Source organism: Aythya ferina (assembly GCF_964211825.1).
Source record: "Aythya ferina genome assembly, chromosome: 3".
Classification (NCBI taxonomy): Eukaryota; Metazoa; Chordata; class Aves; order Anseriformes; family Anatidae; genus Aythya; species Aythya ferina.
Genome location: NC_140298.1, coordinates 32581312 through 32597789, shown reverse-complemented (window position 1 = coordinate 32597789; position 16478 = coordinate 32581312). Strand labels below are relative to the sequence as shown.

The window sequence follows — 16478 nt, the reverse complement described above, 5'->3', positions numbered from 1 at the left end:
TAATGCTCCAGTTTGCAATCCTTTTAATTGTTTTAACCTCTCCCTCATTACGCTGTTTATTCAATTCGTTACAAAATACTTTGTACAAAATACACAGGAATTCAAATGAACCAACAGAAACTCAATAAAAAAACAATTGAAAAATTCTAACTGGATGCAGGATTCAGACAATTGAAGTGTTACAGAAAAGAAATACCAGAGAAAAAGACTATTAATCATCACAGAGTAATTAAGATGTTAAGAACAATGAAGTTTTTTTGTAAACCGAACCAATTCTCAATACAATTTCACTGTGTAGTTGAGCTTCTTCAGAAATCCAGGTCTAAACTGCCATCTAGAGATAATAAAATAATTGACTTAAATTATGGGGAAAAAAAAGTCTTAATAAAGGACAAATCAATGCCCCTCTATCAGGGGGCAGCTCTCCAGAACCCTGGGTTGATACAGGGATTACTGCTTTTCACAAAGAGAGCACAGCTGAGCAGAACTACTATTAGCTCTGTATTTAAATAAGTACCTCAACTTGATAATTCCAAATCCTTGTTCTCCTGTGTGCAGTGACAAACATGGAGAGACACCCACGCAGTCTGCTAACCACCCACAGTCTGCTAACACTGGGCAAGGCGATATCTGAACAAGGAGTCAGCTGAGGGTGAGCTGCACCCTTCTCCACCAACCTCCTAACTCCTAGGGGATCTGCGCCTGCTTTGAGGCAGGATCAGTCTCTAAGATGCAGCACTTCACAGTGGAGCCTGTGAAGGGAAGAGGGATGCTGCACCCAACCTCTTTCCAAGACCTGATGGAGTGCAGAACCCTACAGCTTGCTGTATTCACTCTTTTCTGAAGTCCAGGAGGCTTGCTGATCCCACAGGTTTCGCTGTGCTCCCACCTGCATGGGAGAGGAGGGACACCCAGGAGGATGCACGCTGCTGCCAGGAAGAGCAGCCCTACAGCACGAGTGCCACTGTTTGGGAAATGGGACAAAAGAGGCACAGCTGTTGAAGGCAGGAACAGCTCCAGGCTGTGCCACACGAGGGTGAGGTGAGTACAATAAGGATCACTTGGTTGCCAGCACTGATGCTGTCCCTGCTTCGAGCAAAGCCAGGAGAGCACCGCAGCATCACTGTGTCCACCAGAGCGCTCACCCAGAGCCCACACAGCTTTCTGCACCGCTTCCAAACTACAGGCACACTGAAGGTAAACACAGCTGACAAATCTGAAGGGGGAAAGAGGGGAAAACAGAAACACAACCAGTTTTCTGGGCTCCCTCTGATAATATCTTAACAGAGAAAGCATTTAAGACTTTTTGTCATCAGCACATTTACTACAGCTGTACCGTATGTTCTGCTTCTTTGATGGCTGGCTGTAGCAGTTTGTGTCAACAAATCTGTTGTCTGCTCCAGTACGGCAGCACAAACCCTACAGAAATGTCTTTGAAGGCTCTTTTTTCAGTGCATTTTTTGTTGTGGGTTTGGTTTCCTTTTAATCTACACACACATAGTACTTGTATAAAGTAGATAGAGGCCATAATATCATCATAACCTCCTTTGCTCCCAGTAAAATAACACCTGGGTCACGTAGAAAATGGTAGGTGGGTTTCTCCTACTCCTGCATGTGGCTGGGAGCCCCATGCCTGCACCAGGCTTTAGCTTGCACCAGGATCCTCTCTTGAGGCAAGTCCGATCAGTCACACTTGCTGAGGTTTTACTCACATTGTGGGGCCTTCTTAAGGCACAGGCACTATGTGTATCTTAGATCCTGACAAAATATACTTGGACAAAAAATATCTAAACAGCTACATCAAAAGAGTGAATGCTTCAAGAATGCACCTTATGGAATTCAGCCTCACAGCGGCGCTCACGCCGTGAGAACAGACTACACCTACTTCAAAATAAATACTAAATCCAGAAGCGGGTATACCATGGGCCTCGGGTCATCAAAAGCAAGGGTTCCAGCCTATAGATCTGCTCGCATTAATTAGTCCACGCTGCTCACTCACATAGACAAGGCCAGCGATGGCAGGAATCCGGAACCTCCCTTTCTTTCCTCCTTCCCAAGGACAGTAACTGACAATGAAGTGATGTGGAACTGTCACTGAGGGCTGACTCGCTACGCAAGCCAGGCTATTCCTCTTACACAAAAACTAAAAGTTTTATTTACATATTATAGTAGTAGCCACAGCACAGGCAAAAAATCAGCTACTCAAGTAATGGCTTTCATTTTTTCAATTTCAGGGTCTTTTAAAGCAACATCGAAGAATAAATTATAAGAGACTAATGCATAAGTGAGTCACATGAGGTCACAGAAGTTATGTCTCTCTGAAATTCAAACATTCAATTTTGACATAACTTTAGACATAACTTGAAGGAGATTGATACTGTTTTTACTGAGATGATGATCTCCAAATGTGAAGAAGAAACATTTGGGAAGAGTACGTTGTAGTTGGGCTTTGTATACATAATGTAAATTAACAGAACTTGGTAAAACTCAAAGCCACAACACTGATTAGGAACAAGCCTTGGGAACCATTTATGACCAGAAAACCTCCAAGAAACACAGCTGCAAGCATTTGAAGTACTCATTGCAGTCATCAGACGTACAGCTCTCCTGAATACCACCACTTCTCAGAGCTGAGCTGAAGACAGGAGATTCTCAGCCACCAATATGAAAATACTGAGTGGCACACAGCTTTACCTCTAAACTGTGTGGGACCCATGTATGCTTCTAAGTTCCCAGGTGTGGATCAAAGCCCTAGGTCAGAACAAGACCTAAGCATGCAACCTTTCCCTCGGGTCCCACAAGAAGAGTCAGGAGCACAAGCTGGAAGCGGCCTCATGCATACGGCAGCCAGGCCCCACACAACTGACCTCTGGAAGCAGCGGCTAAGCCAACGTGCCCTCACCCTGATGGAGGGATGGAGCTGTCGCTTTTGAACTCCCAAAGCATAGCTCTGAAGCTTTAGGGACAGGACAGCTGAACAGCAGTACACAGCAGAGGCCATGCAGATTTGGGAAGTGAACAAAGGGACCTTCCTCAGGGCGAGTATTGGCACAGCTTTCTGGTCTCCTGCAGAAGGGAGACTCTATTGTTGTATATTTTCTTATTCCAAAAAAGAAATCAGGCCTTGCTTATCTGCATTTACTTAACATTCAGTCAGGAAGTCTTCCAAAAGAATAGAGAATAAACAAAATCATCTTTTAATAATAAAGAGACAACAGATCGTTTGGCTTATTTTCTGATGACCTTAGCACAGTGTCTGGGCACACAACAAGGAAAGGAAAGAACCCCACGGCCCCAGTCAGAGAACCTAGCCCGGCTCCAGCTCCCAAATCTTCACCACATGCCCATCCATAGAACACATGCATGCCCCACACAACCCTCTCAGCTAACAAAGGTTGCAGCCTTTTTCCTTTCTTAATTGACAAGGATGATACACATGGATTCTGCATCTCTGCAGTTAGTCATTCCTCTCCCTATATGAGCTTCACACTGAACATAACCCTGCCAAGCCCACTTTCTCACCGATATGAGCCTTCCTTACTCCTCTGCACAGGAGCTCACACATTTCAGCATTCCTTTAACATCCAGCTCTTTCCTTCCCACTAACATTCGTTAATTTGCACCATTATTTTAGCAGAAGTTAGAACTCCTCCAGGCAGTGCCATTACATTGAGAATGCTCACAAACACTTCACATTAATACTCCAGACAAAACATTACAGACCTCAGAAGGTGTCTACTACTACAACAAGGGGCAGTCCAGTTAAAACTTCTTTGGAGGTATCGGGTCCTGCATAAAATAGACAATTTCTTTCTTGACTTCCCAACATGAAATACAATCCTTTGTAATCATTAAGAAAAAGACAAACAGAAGAGCATATTTTGTAGCAAGTAATATTAACCAATACAAATCTAGGAGCAAGTAGATAGGAGACAAGAGGTTTGAATAGGATAAACATGCAGTTGAGAGACAGGAACTCCTAATTTCCAGCTTAGGTCTCCCAGTCAGTTGTTATAACTTGTCCAAGGCCACATTTAACCTATGGTTCAATTTCCACAAAAGAAAGAAATAATTTAGAACCCACACTCTAGGTTTTACTTGCCTTACAGCCGCGTTGGAGAGCTGATTAATGTCTGTATAATGCTCTAGTAATGCAACAAGTATTAACAAAACACAGCATCTCCAGCCTTGGTGGTATCTTATTATTGCTCTTACACAGATCATAACCTCCGATAACTACAGCTGTAAGACAATCAGTCATAAACCCTTTCACATGACTAAAACCTTCCAAAGTGTTGATTGCCATGGTTGAATTTTTGCCACCTTCATCTTTACCCAAAGGTGGATGTTCTGAACATTTCAAAAAGGTCTTCTTGGAAGGCTTGAAGTCATTTTCCCAGCGTAAAGCAATTCTGAATACTCTGAAGACTGAGCTTTATGATTTTATGTTTGTAGTTAGAATTACACACTTCTTCACAAGCAAAGTCACACCAAGTTTGAAAAAGTTCCCAGGATAAATCTTTACAATGTAAAACTGAAATATTAAGCACAGAGTGGAGAAAATCTACGTGCCTAGAGTTGGGTATGGCAGGCACTCTCACCAGGTTGCTAACACGAACACAGCTCACCTTCTGAGGAGAGACCACAAGACTTCAACATGAGGACTGTCAACACAGGAGACAGTTCAGCTTCAAACTACAAGTTACAAAAAGGACCTGAAAAGTCCATGTTTCTCCTCCATGCTGACCTGTGACCTGCACAGAAATATCTCCCATACCAGGACTGGGGAACACAGTACGGCTGCCACTATAAGCAGCCAGGTGGCCATCAGCCTGGGACAGGAGTCCCAAGGGAACAGCAGCCACAGCCCGAGCTCCATGCTTGAGGAAACAGCCCCAGCAAACACCTCCAGCAAGAGGAAGGGAGTGGAGAAAACGAACGACACCTGGACTGCAAGACCATGCCTCTTCAGTCCGCCCCCTATTTCCGTGGGTTACAGGCAGGCTTACTGACACAGGTGCAGCAGAGCAGAAACACGCAGTGCTTGCTGCCGTCTGGGATCACACCTGAGCTAATAAGCCCCGTGATCAGAGCTGGCTCTCAGCACTCTGGGGCTGGAAGCCTGATGCAGACAAATGGAGGCTGGCCCTGGAAAGAGCCAGTACGGGTCTGGGGTTTATTAGCTCAGGCTTTGCACCATGCGAAAGAATATAAGGTGGCCCTAGAGGCCAAATAGCTTATTAAACCGATACTGAGCCTGAGCTAATAAACCCTGACAGATCCAAACTGACTCTGCATGAAGTCAGCTCAGGTGTGCCTGCATTTGTGGCACAATTAATCCACAACTGGAACAATCTCCTCAGAAACTGACAGTTTGCTATCGGACTTCAAAAAATAAAAAAAAAAACAACGCATTTTCATAGGAGACAAAGGGGTTAACATTTGCTCAGTTATAGGGTTTTTGTTCTCCTGAACGAAACATCGGGAGGTTCAAGAAAAGGAGGTATCTGGCTTTTATGACTGGGAGACTAATCTTCCACAGCTAAATCAAGTCAGTGCTATCTCATGGTTTTCCTAAGTTACAAAACAGACAATTTCAGGCCATTTAGTGCTTCCCTTGGCTTGCCAAAAGAGGGGTAAAACCAAGAAGATTCAAGCCAAGTGTGTTTTACCACTGCTGGGAGGCATCAGAGCAGGCAGCAAAAGTATTTAATGCAAAGGAGGGCCCAATAGCAGAGACACAATATGAGAAACAAAGGTCAAACAGAAAATCCCCCCAGCTTTCTTTTAACTCTTTATCTGCTGCCCTATTCCTTGAATTACTTCAATTCCCATAGTTACTGATGGATTTAAATGAGCTATCCCACAAAAATCCAATTGCCTTAGTCCTTATTGAAGAACCTAAAAATAGAAATGAATAAAGAAGGAAGGCAGAAAGAACAGCTGGATAACAATGGGGGGAAGTTGAAAACATGTAACTTAAACAAGAGAAAGCAAAGAAAACTACTTAATTTGTAAGCAAAAGTTTAAAAGGATGCATTGAAATTATCTAGAAAGAAAAGTTACTGGAAGACAGATTGAGTCAAAGCCAAGACAGGAGATTTGTTTTTTTACTCAAGATAGAAAAAAAAAATAATAATAAAATTGATTTACAATAGCATTATAGTTTAAATAGCTTTTTGACTTTGAACATCCCAAAGTTACATTGTTTTCTTCCGATTTTGTTAGTCTTTCAGCCAATGTAGGTGTTCAGTAAGCTCTGCAGCTAGCCTCAAAGCAATGTCCCAAGCAATGTAAGCTGACGGAAATCATTCTAGCACTTGTCAAGTGTATTAAGCAAAAGAGAGGTGGCTAGCCTAACAGGGCAGCATTTACTTCAAACTGAAAATGTAAATTTTGAGGACTACCTTAAATACGTATTTAGGTTGGTCACGGAAATTGTGCAGTTTTGTCTTTAACAGCCTACTGTAATAAAGCCCCCAGCAACAGCTCCAGGCAGGTCAAAGGTACTTAACCTTTCTGAGGATTACAAATGTGATTGCTCCCTATTGTGAAAAATCCCACACAGGGACAAAACCCCCTGTAAAAGCCCCCAAACACGGTTTGCATCTTGAAAACACTGAGCTCTCTCAGGGACGGAGGTTTGTCCTGCCAAACTACAGTAGTGTGCCAAGACCTGCAGGATCTCGCTGACACCTAACAGGGCTTCCTGAAGGGGGATGCCATTCCTGCCTCCTCCAGCTCTTCCCTGACCTCATGGCAACATAACTCCAGTTCAGCCCTTTGCAGTCAGCCCTGAACCCTGCCCAAATTAGCCGAGATCCTTCCAGTTCTGCATCAGAAAGCACAACCTGGTTATGACAGCGCTAACCACGCAGGGCTGTTTTATGGACACGTGTTGCATTTCGAGACATCCCAGTAGCAGCACGCTCCCGTACGGGAGCAAGCCCATCATCTCCTTTGCCTTGTTCATCGCTTCAGGAACCGCAGGCAGCCCAGACACTACATGCAATGGGGCAGCGCATGCACATGGCAGCTCCCCGCTCCCCACCTTGGCTTCTCCAGCGGGTTATTCACCCTGCTACATCCCTGCTCGACACAAACTCCTTCCAAAGCATCACCTCGGGGCTTCCCCCCCTCCCTCACAAACACTCCCTTCTGCCGAGCTCCTTCTCCTTTTGAGCCAAGGAGAGGTGCTGCCCACCCCCAGCAGAGGCTGAGCCAGCGGGGATTTGGGAGCAGCGCCCTGCTCGCCGCCGAGGAAGAGCATCGCAAGCTACTCACGTTTGATGCACCTCTGGGAGCCCGTGGCCTTGCTCCAGCCGTGGCAGCACTGCCCCCCGCACACGTTCACCCTGCGGGGAGAGCACAGCGGGGAGAGGGTCCGCGGGGGCTCCCCCCTCAGCCCCAGCCCCGGGAGAGGGCGGGCGGGATGCAAAGCGCCGGGGGCGAGCCCCCGAGGGACGGGCACGGGGCTGAGGGCGACGGGGAGCGCCTTACCCCGGCAGCTGGTGCTTGTTGCGGAGCGGCAGGCCGGCACTGCTGCTGCTGCTGCTGTTGGCCTGGGGGCTCGGCGGAGCTTTGTGCCGCGGCCCGAAGCGGGCCGGCTTGGCGAAGGAGGCGGCGGGGCTGTGGGGGCCATGAGGGCCGGCGGGGCTGAGGCGCAGCGGGACGGGCGGCTTGCTCATCCGCCGGCTGCGCTCCAGGCTGCCGGTGCCGCCGCCGTACCGGGCGTGGAGCTGGAGGTTAAACGAGCGCTGCTGCTGCTGCTGCTGCTGCCGGCCCCCCAGCAGGGCCGGGCGCTGGTGCCGGCTGCCCGAGGAGCCCGCCTGGCCGGGGTGCAGCACGTAGGCGATCCTCCGCAGCCTGCCCTTCTCCGGAGCGCCGAGCGCCGGCGAGCAGAGCGCCCAGGCGCACAGGAGGAAGCCCCAGCCGAGCCGAGCCATTTTTTTAATTTTTATTATTATTTTTTTTTTCCCTTCTCTCTCTTTCTCTCTCTCTGTACTGGCGACGAGCTCCGAGCCCCCCGCTGCGCGGATCCCCGCAGCCCGAGGGGGTGAGGGGAAGGAGGGGAAGGGAAGGGAAGGAGGGGGGGGGTAGAAGAGCCGCCCTCCTGCCGCTGCCCCCAGCCCGCTGCCGGGGCTGCCCCCTCCCGCCCCCCGAGCCGCTGGCGGAGCTCAGCGCCCTGCCTGCCCCGCCGGGCAGCGGAGCATCGCCGGGGGGAGAGAGGAGGAGGAGAAGGAGGAGGAGGAAGAGGAGGAATAAGGGGGGGGGGGGTTGATGGAGGGTGGGGGTCGAGCAGATGTCCGTGGGGCCGGGAGGGGGCTGTAGGAGCGAGCAGGGAGCGCTCTCGGAGCCCGCCCGGGCTGAAAAAACGCTTTTTAAGAGTTTCTGCGAGAGGGAGAGCGCTGCCGGGGGGGGGAGGAGGAGAGAGGGGAGGGGACGGGAGGGGAGGGAAAGGGAGGGGAGGGGGCGCCGCGGCCCCGGCCCCGGCCCCGGCCCCGGCCCCGCGCAGCCAATGCGGGGCCGCCGTGACGTCAGGGCGGGGGCCGGCGCCAGGTAACGGGGCGGGGGGCGCCGCCCGTGCGGGCGCTACGCAGGCGGCGTAGCGGGGCCGCCCTACCTGTTGCGTTGGCGCCGCGGCCGCGCTACGCCAGCGGCGGGGGGCCCCAAATGGCCGCCGGCGGCAGGTGTGGGGGCGAGGCCCCCGAGACCCCTTTTTGGGGTTTTCGCGCTCGGCTTCGTGGGGGAGAAGGCATGGAAGTGCTGGCAGGGGTTAAAGGCGAGCGCGTCCCGCTAACCCCGCGAGGGGAGATCTCGGCACAGAGCCCGGCAGCAGCAGGGGCTCTGTTTGTGGAGCAGGATGCGTGCCTGAGGAGCAAAACGCAGACCCAAAGCCTACACCTGGAGCTGATGCATGAGCACAGCAGCCTGTGTTTGTCTCCACTCTGTCCTAACTGATGTCACCCTTTAGCGGTATAACTTAAAAGTTCATAAAACACCCTGAAGATTCCATCTTTTAAAACACTCAGGAGCTCACGTGTCCAGGTTCTTCCCAAAAAGGACCTTACAGCTCGCAAACGCAGCAGCATGGAAGTCAGATCTCCCTCCCCAGGCCCTCCTCTGCTCCTTTCCAGAGCTCTGAGGACGCTGACCCCAGCTCCAAAGTGATGAGATTTCACTCTTAAATGCTCCTGGCAGGGCCACACCACCAGCACGGGGAGCAGAAGGCTTCCACATTGACAGGATTCCAGGCAAGAGCCAGCAGTCCCTTCCTCCTTAGTTCGCATCTATTTAAAACTGCTCAGAAATAAGTAGATGTTTTAAATAGATGAGTTGGAGCTTTCTATAGTCACAGGGTAAAGGAGCCACATTGACAGTAAAGGCTTTTGCCTCTGTTCCTGCAGCGCTCTGAACTGAAACCCAGTGTTAAAATGGCACCAGTGCTGGGGGCTTGTACATCCCCAGAGGGTTACACTAGAACTAAAACTTCAGTGGTTCCAAAGAAAAACTGAGATAAAGCCTGAAAGCAGTTTGAAAATAACTAAGAAATTAACTGTTGAGATCATTGACTCTTCTCTTAGCAAATGTATACATCTGCTTTTTTTTAACTTAGAATCACAGAATCATTAATCACTTGGAAGACATTCTCAGCAACTGAACTGTTCAGTCTTCTGAAGGCTGATTATTGTCAAACTTAAATATGCTAAATATTTTTACAGTGTTTAGGAAACAAAAAATACCTTGCAACCCGAGAGGTGGAGTGAGGACTGAGAAAGCAGCAAGAAGCTGATGTGGTGCTCAGGATTGCTGCTCTGCACAAGGCCACTGTCCTTCGGAAGTTTTCTGGAATGAGATCACAACTACTTGTGTGGCTGGGTTTGTTGTACAGAGGGCAAAAACTGCATCATTCCACAGCAGGGGCCAGTTGCTTTTAAGAAATGTGGGTTTTAAGTCATGTCAAACAGGGGACAAGTGTGGTGTATTACTGGCTACTGTACAGCAAATGGTAAGGGACCTCAAGGGAAATATATCCACAAAGGTGGATGCCTTCCACAAAATGATCTAGGTTCAAACACATTCTTGAAAAAATGTTAAGTATTAGCTGAGATTAATTGGTTAAGGTCAAACATTCCTCACAAATTTATGTGGCAGATCTAACTCTGTCTTCTATTTTTTCCTCTAACAAGGAAATCTATGCTTTTCTTGTCTGTTTGTCTGGTTTTGGCCACTTTTTTTTTCTAACTTTATTTCACCCACACACTTCTGGAGGGTGTGGGTGTTAGGGACCCGGTTTGGCTGCATTAACACATTGGGTTGGCCAATCACCCAGCCTTCTGTATGTGGCAGTGTCACAGTGTCTTCCTGTGTCCCAATGCCAATATTGGCCAGGCAGTGAGCTGAACCGTCAGCAATGCCTCCTGTGTCAGGCTACAGGACCAGCAAGAATGGCTTAGTCTCACTGTCATCAGAGTAGGGGAAAAAAGTAATTGACCTTTATTATGTCGCTAAAGTAAAGCACACGTGACTTCAGATACATAGATGAAGTAGATTTGCAAAGTAACACGCCAATGTTAATATAATTTCTTCATAGCGTATTTTGTACAGAACTGTAGCTTCTAACCATGACTGCTGTTTGTTCCTTCAGGCAGAAACTGTAATTACTCCATGGTTAGCAACTAATATCCTGAGGCCTCTGCAGTTCCTGAGTGCTACCACCATGTAAATATCATTTGTCATGTTGCACAAAAAGACAAGTCCGGCGTGCTCTATTCATGTAGATGCTGACGTTCACTTCCAAGGAACTCAGTCTGGAGTAATGCGTGAGGCTTGGAAAGGAGTAGCTTGGCTTTGCTGAAGCCATTGCTGCTGGTGGCCCTCCTTTGTGACCTGAGAATCTGTAACGATCAACTTTTGCATGTCTCAGTGCAACTCACACTACATTACCTTAGGTAAAATCCCTTACACTTCCCACTTGCTTCACCATGCTACCATGAGTGCATTTTTGTAGCACTTTCCCCATCTCCTCCTCAGAAAGAAGTCTTCCTCCCCCAGTGAATCGTTTCTGCCACTGCGATTACAGCTCTGTAGCATTAGGTGCTGTACAAACATGCCAGCAGATAAATGGTACTGGCTTTCCTGATTCGGAATCATGGGTTCCTGAAGCAGACGAGCTTTTCAGGGATGAACGAGCTTTTATGTGGAGACTTACAGCTTGCTCTCTATTTGAATTCACATCTCGGAACAACATGGGTTCTGTGTCGCATTGGGTGTCGGAAGCAGTCAGAGTAGCACGCACATAGTCCAGAGCTACCAGTCTGGGTGGGAAAAGGAGACAGACTAATGACAGTCAAGGTAGTGATTATCTTTCTCCATATCTTTCCCCATTGAACTACCAAGAGAGATTGCCATAAGAGATTTTTTGATTTTTCTTTTTCATTAAATCACAATGAAAGCTAGATCCATTTTGGCGAATATCTAATGCCAGTTTGTTACTACTGATGACTGCCATACAAAATGTTAAAGGCAAAAAGAATTTGTCTGCTTTTCAGGTTGCTAACATAACTGTCATAGTAGAAGTAGTTGTGTAGATTTGCATTGTCTTGAATTCCATTTTCCTGAACCAGCAGAAACCTCTACTAAGGTATCTGGCAGTTTCACAGTTATCCTCACATACATAAAATAACTGATTTAGAAATACAAGATTGTTTTTTACGATATGAAAATCTCCATGATATGCCATTGCAATTATTCTCCCCCTCAAGGAAATACATATCTCTTGTCTGCAAAACAATTACAATATCTATTGAACTTTTTATTATACTATTCCTTTGCCATCACTTGTTTTTTCGTATGATGCCATGTACACTGAAAATAAATAAACTACAGAGGAAATTAGGTGGAAAGGAGCACAAAAATGAAAAAAAAAATACATTTAATTATTTCACTTTACCTTAGGAGAAGACATGTTTAAACTAACACATTCTTCACAAAAGCAAAGTAAATATTACAAGTAATATTTGAAAACTCTCACAGCATGGCTATGTCATATGCCAAGAATACTAACCTCTACGAAAATAAACTTCAGCAGAGGATCCTGACTTTTCACTGCTGCACTGTGTGCTGCTCGGACGTAGGAAAGCTGAAGGAAAAAGCATCTGTGCAAAATAAAATCCTTCCTGACTTGAATTAACTTCGAAGAACGTCTTAAAGATTTTGTAATTATTTGTAATCCAGGCAGACAATACCATTGGCGTAAGTGGAAGAGAAGTACACAAAAGTGATGTGAGACTATGGAAAGGGGAGCCATAGCTCATGGGAACACCACACAGCAGCCACTTAATAACCCAGGAGGTAACATTTTACCCCCTTGCCTGTGCTTGGTGTCCCCCTATTCTGTTCCCCCCAGCAGCCTGGGGCCTCATCTGCTGCTGCCTTGCTCTCCACAGAGAGATGCCAGCCCTGCTCAGACTGCTGTGCTAGCAACTAGTATCTGAGCTTGACTGTCAGGGTAAACAATTGTTCAAAGACCAGCTGGGCACATAGAGCAGCAGATTCTCTTTGGATTAAAAAAAAAAAAAAAGCCAGGATACAACTTTTAATGATGAATTTGGAACAGCTCCCAGCCACACCAATGTTAGAGGCAGGGAGTATGTGTATAGGTCCTCTGTCTGTTGCTCTTTCAAGGTTTGTGGTGGAAGGTGGTGAAATGAAAATTACAAGCTTTTTTTTTTTTTTAATTTAATGTAGCTAGGGAGAAAAATGCTGGGCTTTCATTTCCATCACTTTTTCTCCAGAGGTGTTTAATGTCAGTCTGCAGTGTGTCTGAGTTTTGCATCAGGATGCTTGGACGCTGACCCTGCTCTCAGCAGGAGGTTGGAGCAGAGGACCTCCAAGGGTCCCCTCCACCCTCAGTTACCCTCTGAGTCCATGCTGAGCTGTGTCATCGTGCTTAACAACAGCCTCAGGTGGAAACAGGCAAGGCTTGTGCCCATTTTGAGTGGGATGGAAACCTGTTTCAGGAAAGTAGACCTGCAGGGTAATAGTAGGAAAGGCTTCTTGGTGTGGGCTGCAGGGAGCTTAAGGACCAGAAGCAACCAGGAGAGCTAAGGCATGCCAGAAGGGATGAAGCAAACCCCGAAAAGAGGCTAAACACCTGGGCTCAAACACAAATGCCAGGCACAGCTGGAGCTAGGCTGGTTTTAACATAGAAGTAGTGTAGAGAGGCAAGCCAGACCGGCACAGAGCCTTGGCTGTATTTAGAGAAGATTCTGGCCTTGTTACAAAGGGGCTTAGCCAAAAAGGGGCCTGACAAGGGCTGGCCACACCAGATAATTAAAACATGGCTTGCAACAAGGCAAATCAAGGTGATGTGAATGACTACTTCAAGCTCCTTTGGAGCAGCTGGACTGTACCTGTCCCAAACAGCCTGCAGGATCCTGAGCAAAACAGAGGCACGGGGAGGTGAGAGTAAGGCAGTGACTTGAGCTGTCCTTATCGTACCTCATGCTACATTCCTAAGCAAGGGCTTTTCTCTCAGAGAAGGCAAAGCTCACCAAGCAGTCACTCAGATGATGCTGTGGTCCCTTTGCACAGGGACAGCAGTAAGAAGCCCTGGCCCAGAGTGGTCTTCCTGGGACACCAGGAGGAGAATAGGGGAAGGACCTGCCTAGCAGTTCTCAGCAAGGGGGGCTATGATCCTAAATCATGTGCACAGCCCCACAAATGGTTGGAGTAGCTACATAAGCACATAGATACACCATTTTTCTCCAAAGGCTTCAATCTCAGTGAGCTGCAGTCAATTGAAAGACTTCCTACTGATTTTGCTCATCTTTGGATTGAAACCTGCTCGTGAAGTAGAGTACTTCACGCAATGGCTTTACCCTGCCTCAGAGTCTGTCATGTCACGAGATCCTTTTTCCATTCCTCAGGTTAGAGGCAGTTTTGTGAGTCTGTTGGGCTGAGGACACAGAGCCAAAACAAAGGATGCTTATGAAAATGCTAATTTGTATTCTCCCTTAACAGCTGTGTAAAATAAGCCCCTATAATTGCCAAGTTGTTTTAAGCTCGCTGTTGTAATTTACCATGATTCCCTAAAGCAGTAGCAGATGAATCTGAACAGTGCTCGGCTTGTGGTCCACCCGCAGTGTGCCCGTGACATCGTCCTGCTCTCAGACATTCCCGTGACGGCCAGCCAGTGAGTCACACAACCGCAGCTCCTCGTCGCCAAAGGGAGCCCACCTGAGGGGCAGCCTTTTGCTCTTTCCCTCATTCATGCCCTCACTCACTTATCCCGGGGGGTCCTGCATAGGCAATGTCTCCACGGAGGCGTGCTGAAGATCTCTTTAGAAGCCTTTTGCACGCAAAAGCAGGCACTCCTGGTACACGTCTGTGGGCTGATTCACTGGAATATGCAGGCAATCTAACATCACATGCAGCAGTTCGGAACAGCCTGCACAGTCTCTTCACTGCTCACATCTGTATTCCTATCTGGAAATAACTTGATTACGTGCCTCAGTGCTACAAGGTCTGGCTGTGAGTTAGATTTGTGTTTGAATCACATGTACTTGGACTGTAAAGAGGCAAACTACTCCCTCTCCAGCATAGGGTCATCCAGGAAAGCAGGCATTTGCAGTAAGTGGTATCGGATCATGTAGCCCCTTTTTCTCATTTTAATCATGTTGAATTTTAGTCAAGGATTTTCAAGGACCACAGTTTTTACCTATCAGATTATGTACAGTCTTGAACTGAAAAGATGGAATTGGAAGAAAAAAACAAACAACACACATGATCTACCTCTGTACAAATGCTTCTTCTCTATTCCTATTCAAAGCACATCGACGGCTATCTCTGACCTGAGATCAAGCAATTCCTATACTCCTAAGCTGAGTTCACCTGTGTTGTCTCTCATTTTCTGTAAGGCTGTACCCATGACTGACAAGGATCAGGATTCCTCTCCGGGATGACAAGTTTGATGATTCCCAGCAAGGTACCTTGGAGGATTTTTTTTCAAACAGAGTTGATTTAAAGGCAACTGCAATTAACTGCAATTATCAACATTAGAAATTATCATTGCCAACTATTTAAACTGAGAGAAATCCTCACTAGTTGAGAGAACCTGGACAAAGACCATACGTAAATCCTTAGCATCGACTGGCAATAACACTGGTGTTTTTTTTTTTTGAGCATTTGCCAGTTTTGCTTGCTATGCTACATAACATTCTCAAGGTCTGCAAGAATCTCTTGTGATTCTCTGCAGTTCAGTTCATCAAATACTGAAGTTTTCAGCGTTTCATTATTTAAGGTCACTATAATAGATTTCAACTAAATAGGGCTGACAAACTGAATTTCAATGACCTGTTATATCATTTTTAAAATTGAGTATTGTTGTTGCTTTTTCTTCTGAAAGAACTCAAGATTTGTTTATATTGCAGAGAGGATCGAGGTGATTTTACAAGACAATTAGATTGAACAAAGTCTTATTACAAAGCTATACAAATAGTTACTCCAAACAAAAGATTCACAATAGCAGTTTAAATATTTCCCCATATTTTGAGGTAGGGTTTATAAAAAAAAAAAAAAAAATGCAGCTCCATATCCATAACTCATTTATTCAAAGTGTTTGTTTCAAATCCGCATCCAAATCTCATGTCATCTCTCTCTCTCTCTCTGTGATCCCCAAAGCAGGCAGTGCCTGAGGCTTAAGTTCTGCCCTGTTCTGGAGAAACTGGGGAGTTTCACTTAATTTATGCATGTTTTAGACTGCTTTAAAGAGCTCTGATCAGCACCTTTGGGAAATGTTTTTTGCTTTTTTTTTTTTTTTTCCTTTCTATTAAAACATGTTTGTACAGATTAGCTGAGGTTGAATTTGCATATAAGCTAAACCTCTTTAGCAAGTAATTTTCTGGAATTTAGCTCTTTCCAAATGTTTCCACAGTAAAAGTGGAAAAAGTGCCCTTAAGTGTTGTGAATAATAGTCCACCTGTCTGGTAACATTAGGAATAAAAATAAAAGAGAGTTTCAACTGAATTCCCCACGTTTTTGTGGAAAAGAATACAGGCATCATATTCTTGAAGGAGCTATTAGATATTCTCAGTTCCTCAAAGCAGGGAGCATTTTTCTTAATTGTTTGGTAAGAGTGTCTGCTGCTGTAAATAAATGTGTAATGGTTTGTGTTTAAATAAAACATTTATGTTGAATACTCCATTAGCTAGTTTTGACAGTTAAAAGAAACATGATTTAAGGAATCTTTTCCTCTCTTGCTGTGCAATAATCTTCATTACATGTTAGCCTTTATCGTGTAACATGAAAGCTTATCTTTTCAGCAAAGGAGGCTTTTGAGTCCTCTCTCACTGGTAAAGTAGTTTAGCTCTATGCCAAACTGGAAAATTTCACCCTTCCCCAGGGGTAAATAAAATCCCTATAAGCAAGAGTTCAAGTCAAGCAAGTTCTTCACTAGTTACTCTTTCCATGAGTCA

The 16478-nt window shown here is 46.3% G+C and overlaps 2 protein-coding genes across 8 annotated transcripts in view; both read right to left on the bottom strand.

Moving 5' to 3' along the window:
- The window catches only part of LTBP1 (latent transforming growth factor beta binding protein 1), a 205177-nt gene extending 196943 nt beyond the window's left edge, over window positions 1-8234 (bottom strand). For 5 of the 6 annotated variants that reach the window (XM_084512716.1, XM_084512718.1, XM_084512717.1 and 2 more), the window contains exons 1-2: window positions 7501-8234; window positions 7285-7355 (exon numbers count right to left, since the gene is read on the bottom strand). In XM_084512716.1, coding sequence (XP_084368842.1) covers window positions 7285-7355; window positions 7501-7946 — 517 coding nt within the window. In that variant the 5' untranslated portion in view covers window positions 7947-8234. Of the gene's footprint in view, window positions 1-4628; window positions 4814-7284; window positions 7356-7500 lie in introns of those variants that run through there. The other variant, XM_084512721.1, reaches the window with a different exon arrangement.
- A 4418-nt stretch (window positions 8235-12652) lies between these two features.
- The window catches only part of LOC311433776 (uncharacterized protein), a 39052-nt gene continuing 35226 nt past the window's right edge, over window positions 12653-16478 (bottom strand). For both annotated transcript variants that reach the window (XM_084513325.1, XM_084513326.1), the window contains exon 14: window positions 12653-14993. The gene's annotated coding sequence lies outside the window, so the exon portion shown is untranslated. The remainder of the gene's footprint in view (window positions 14994-16478) is intronic.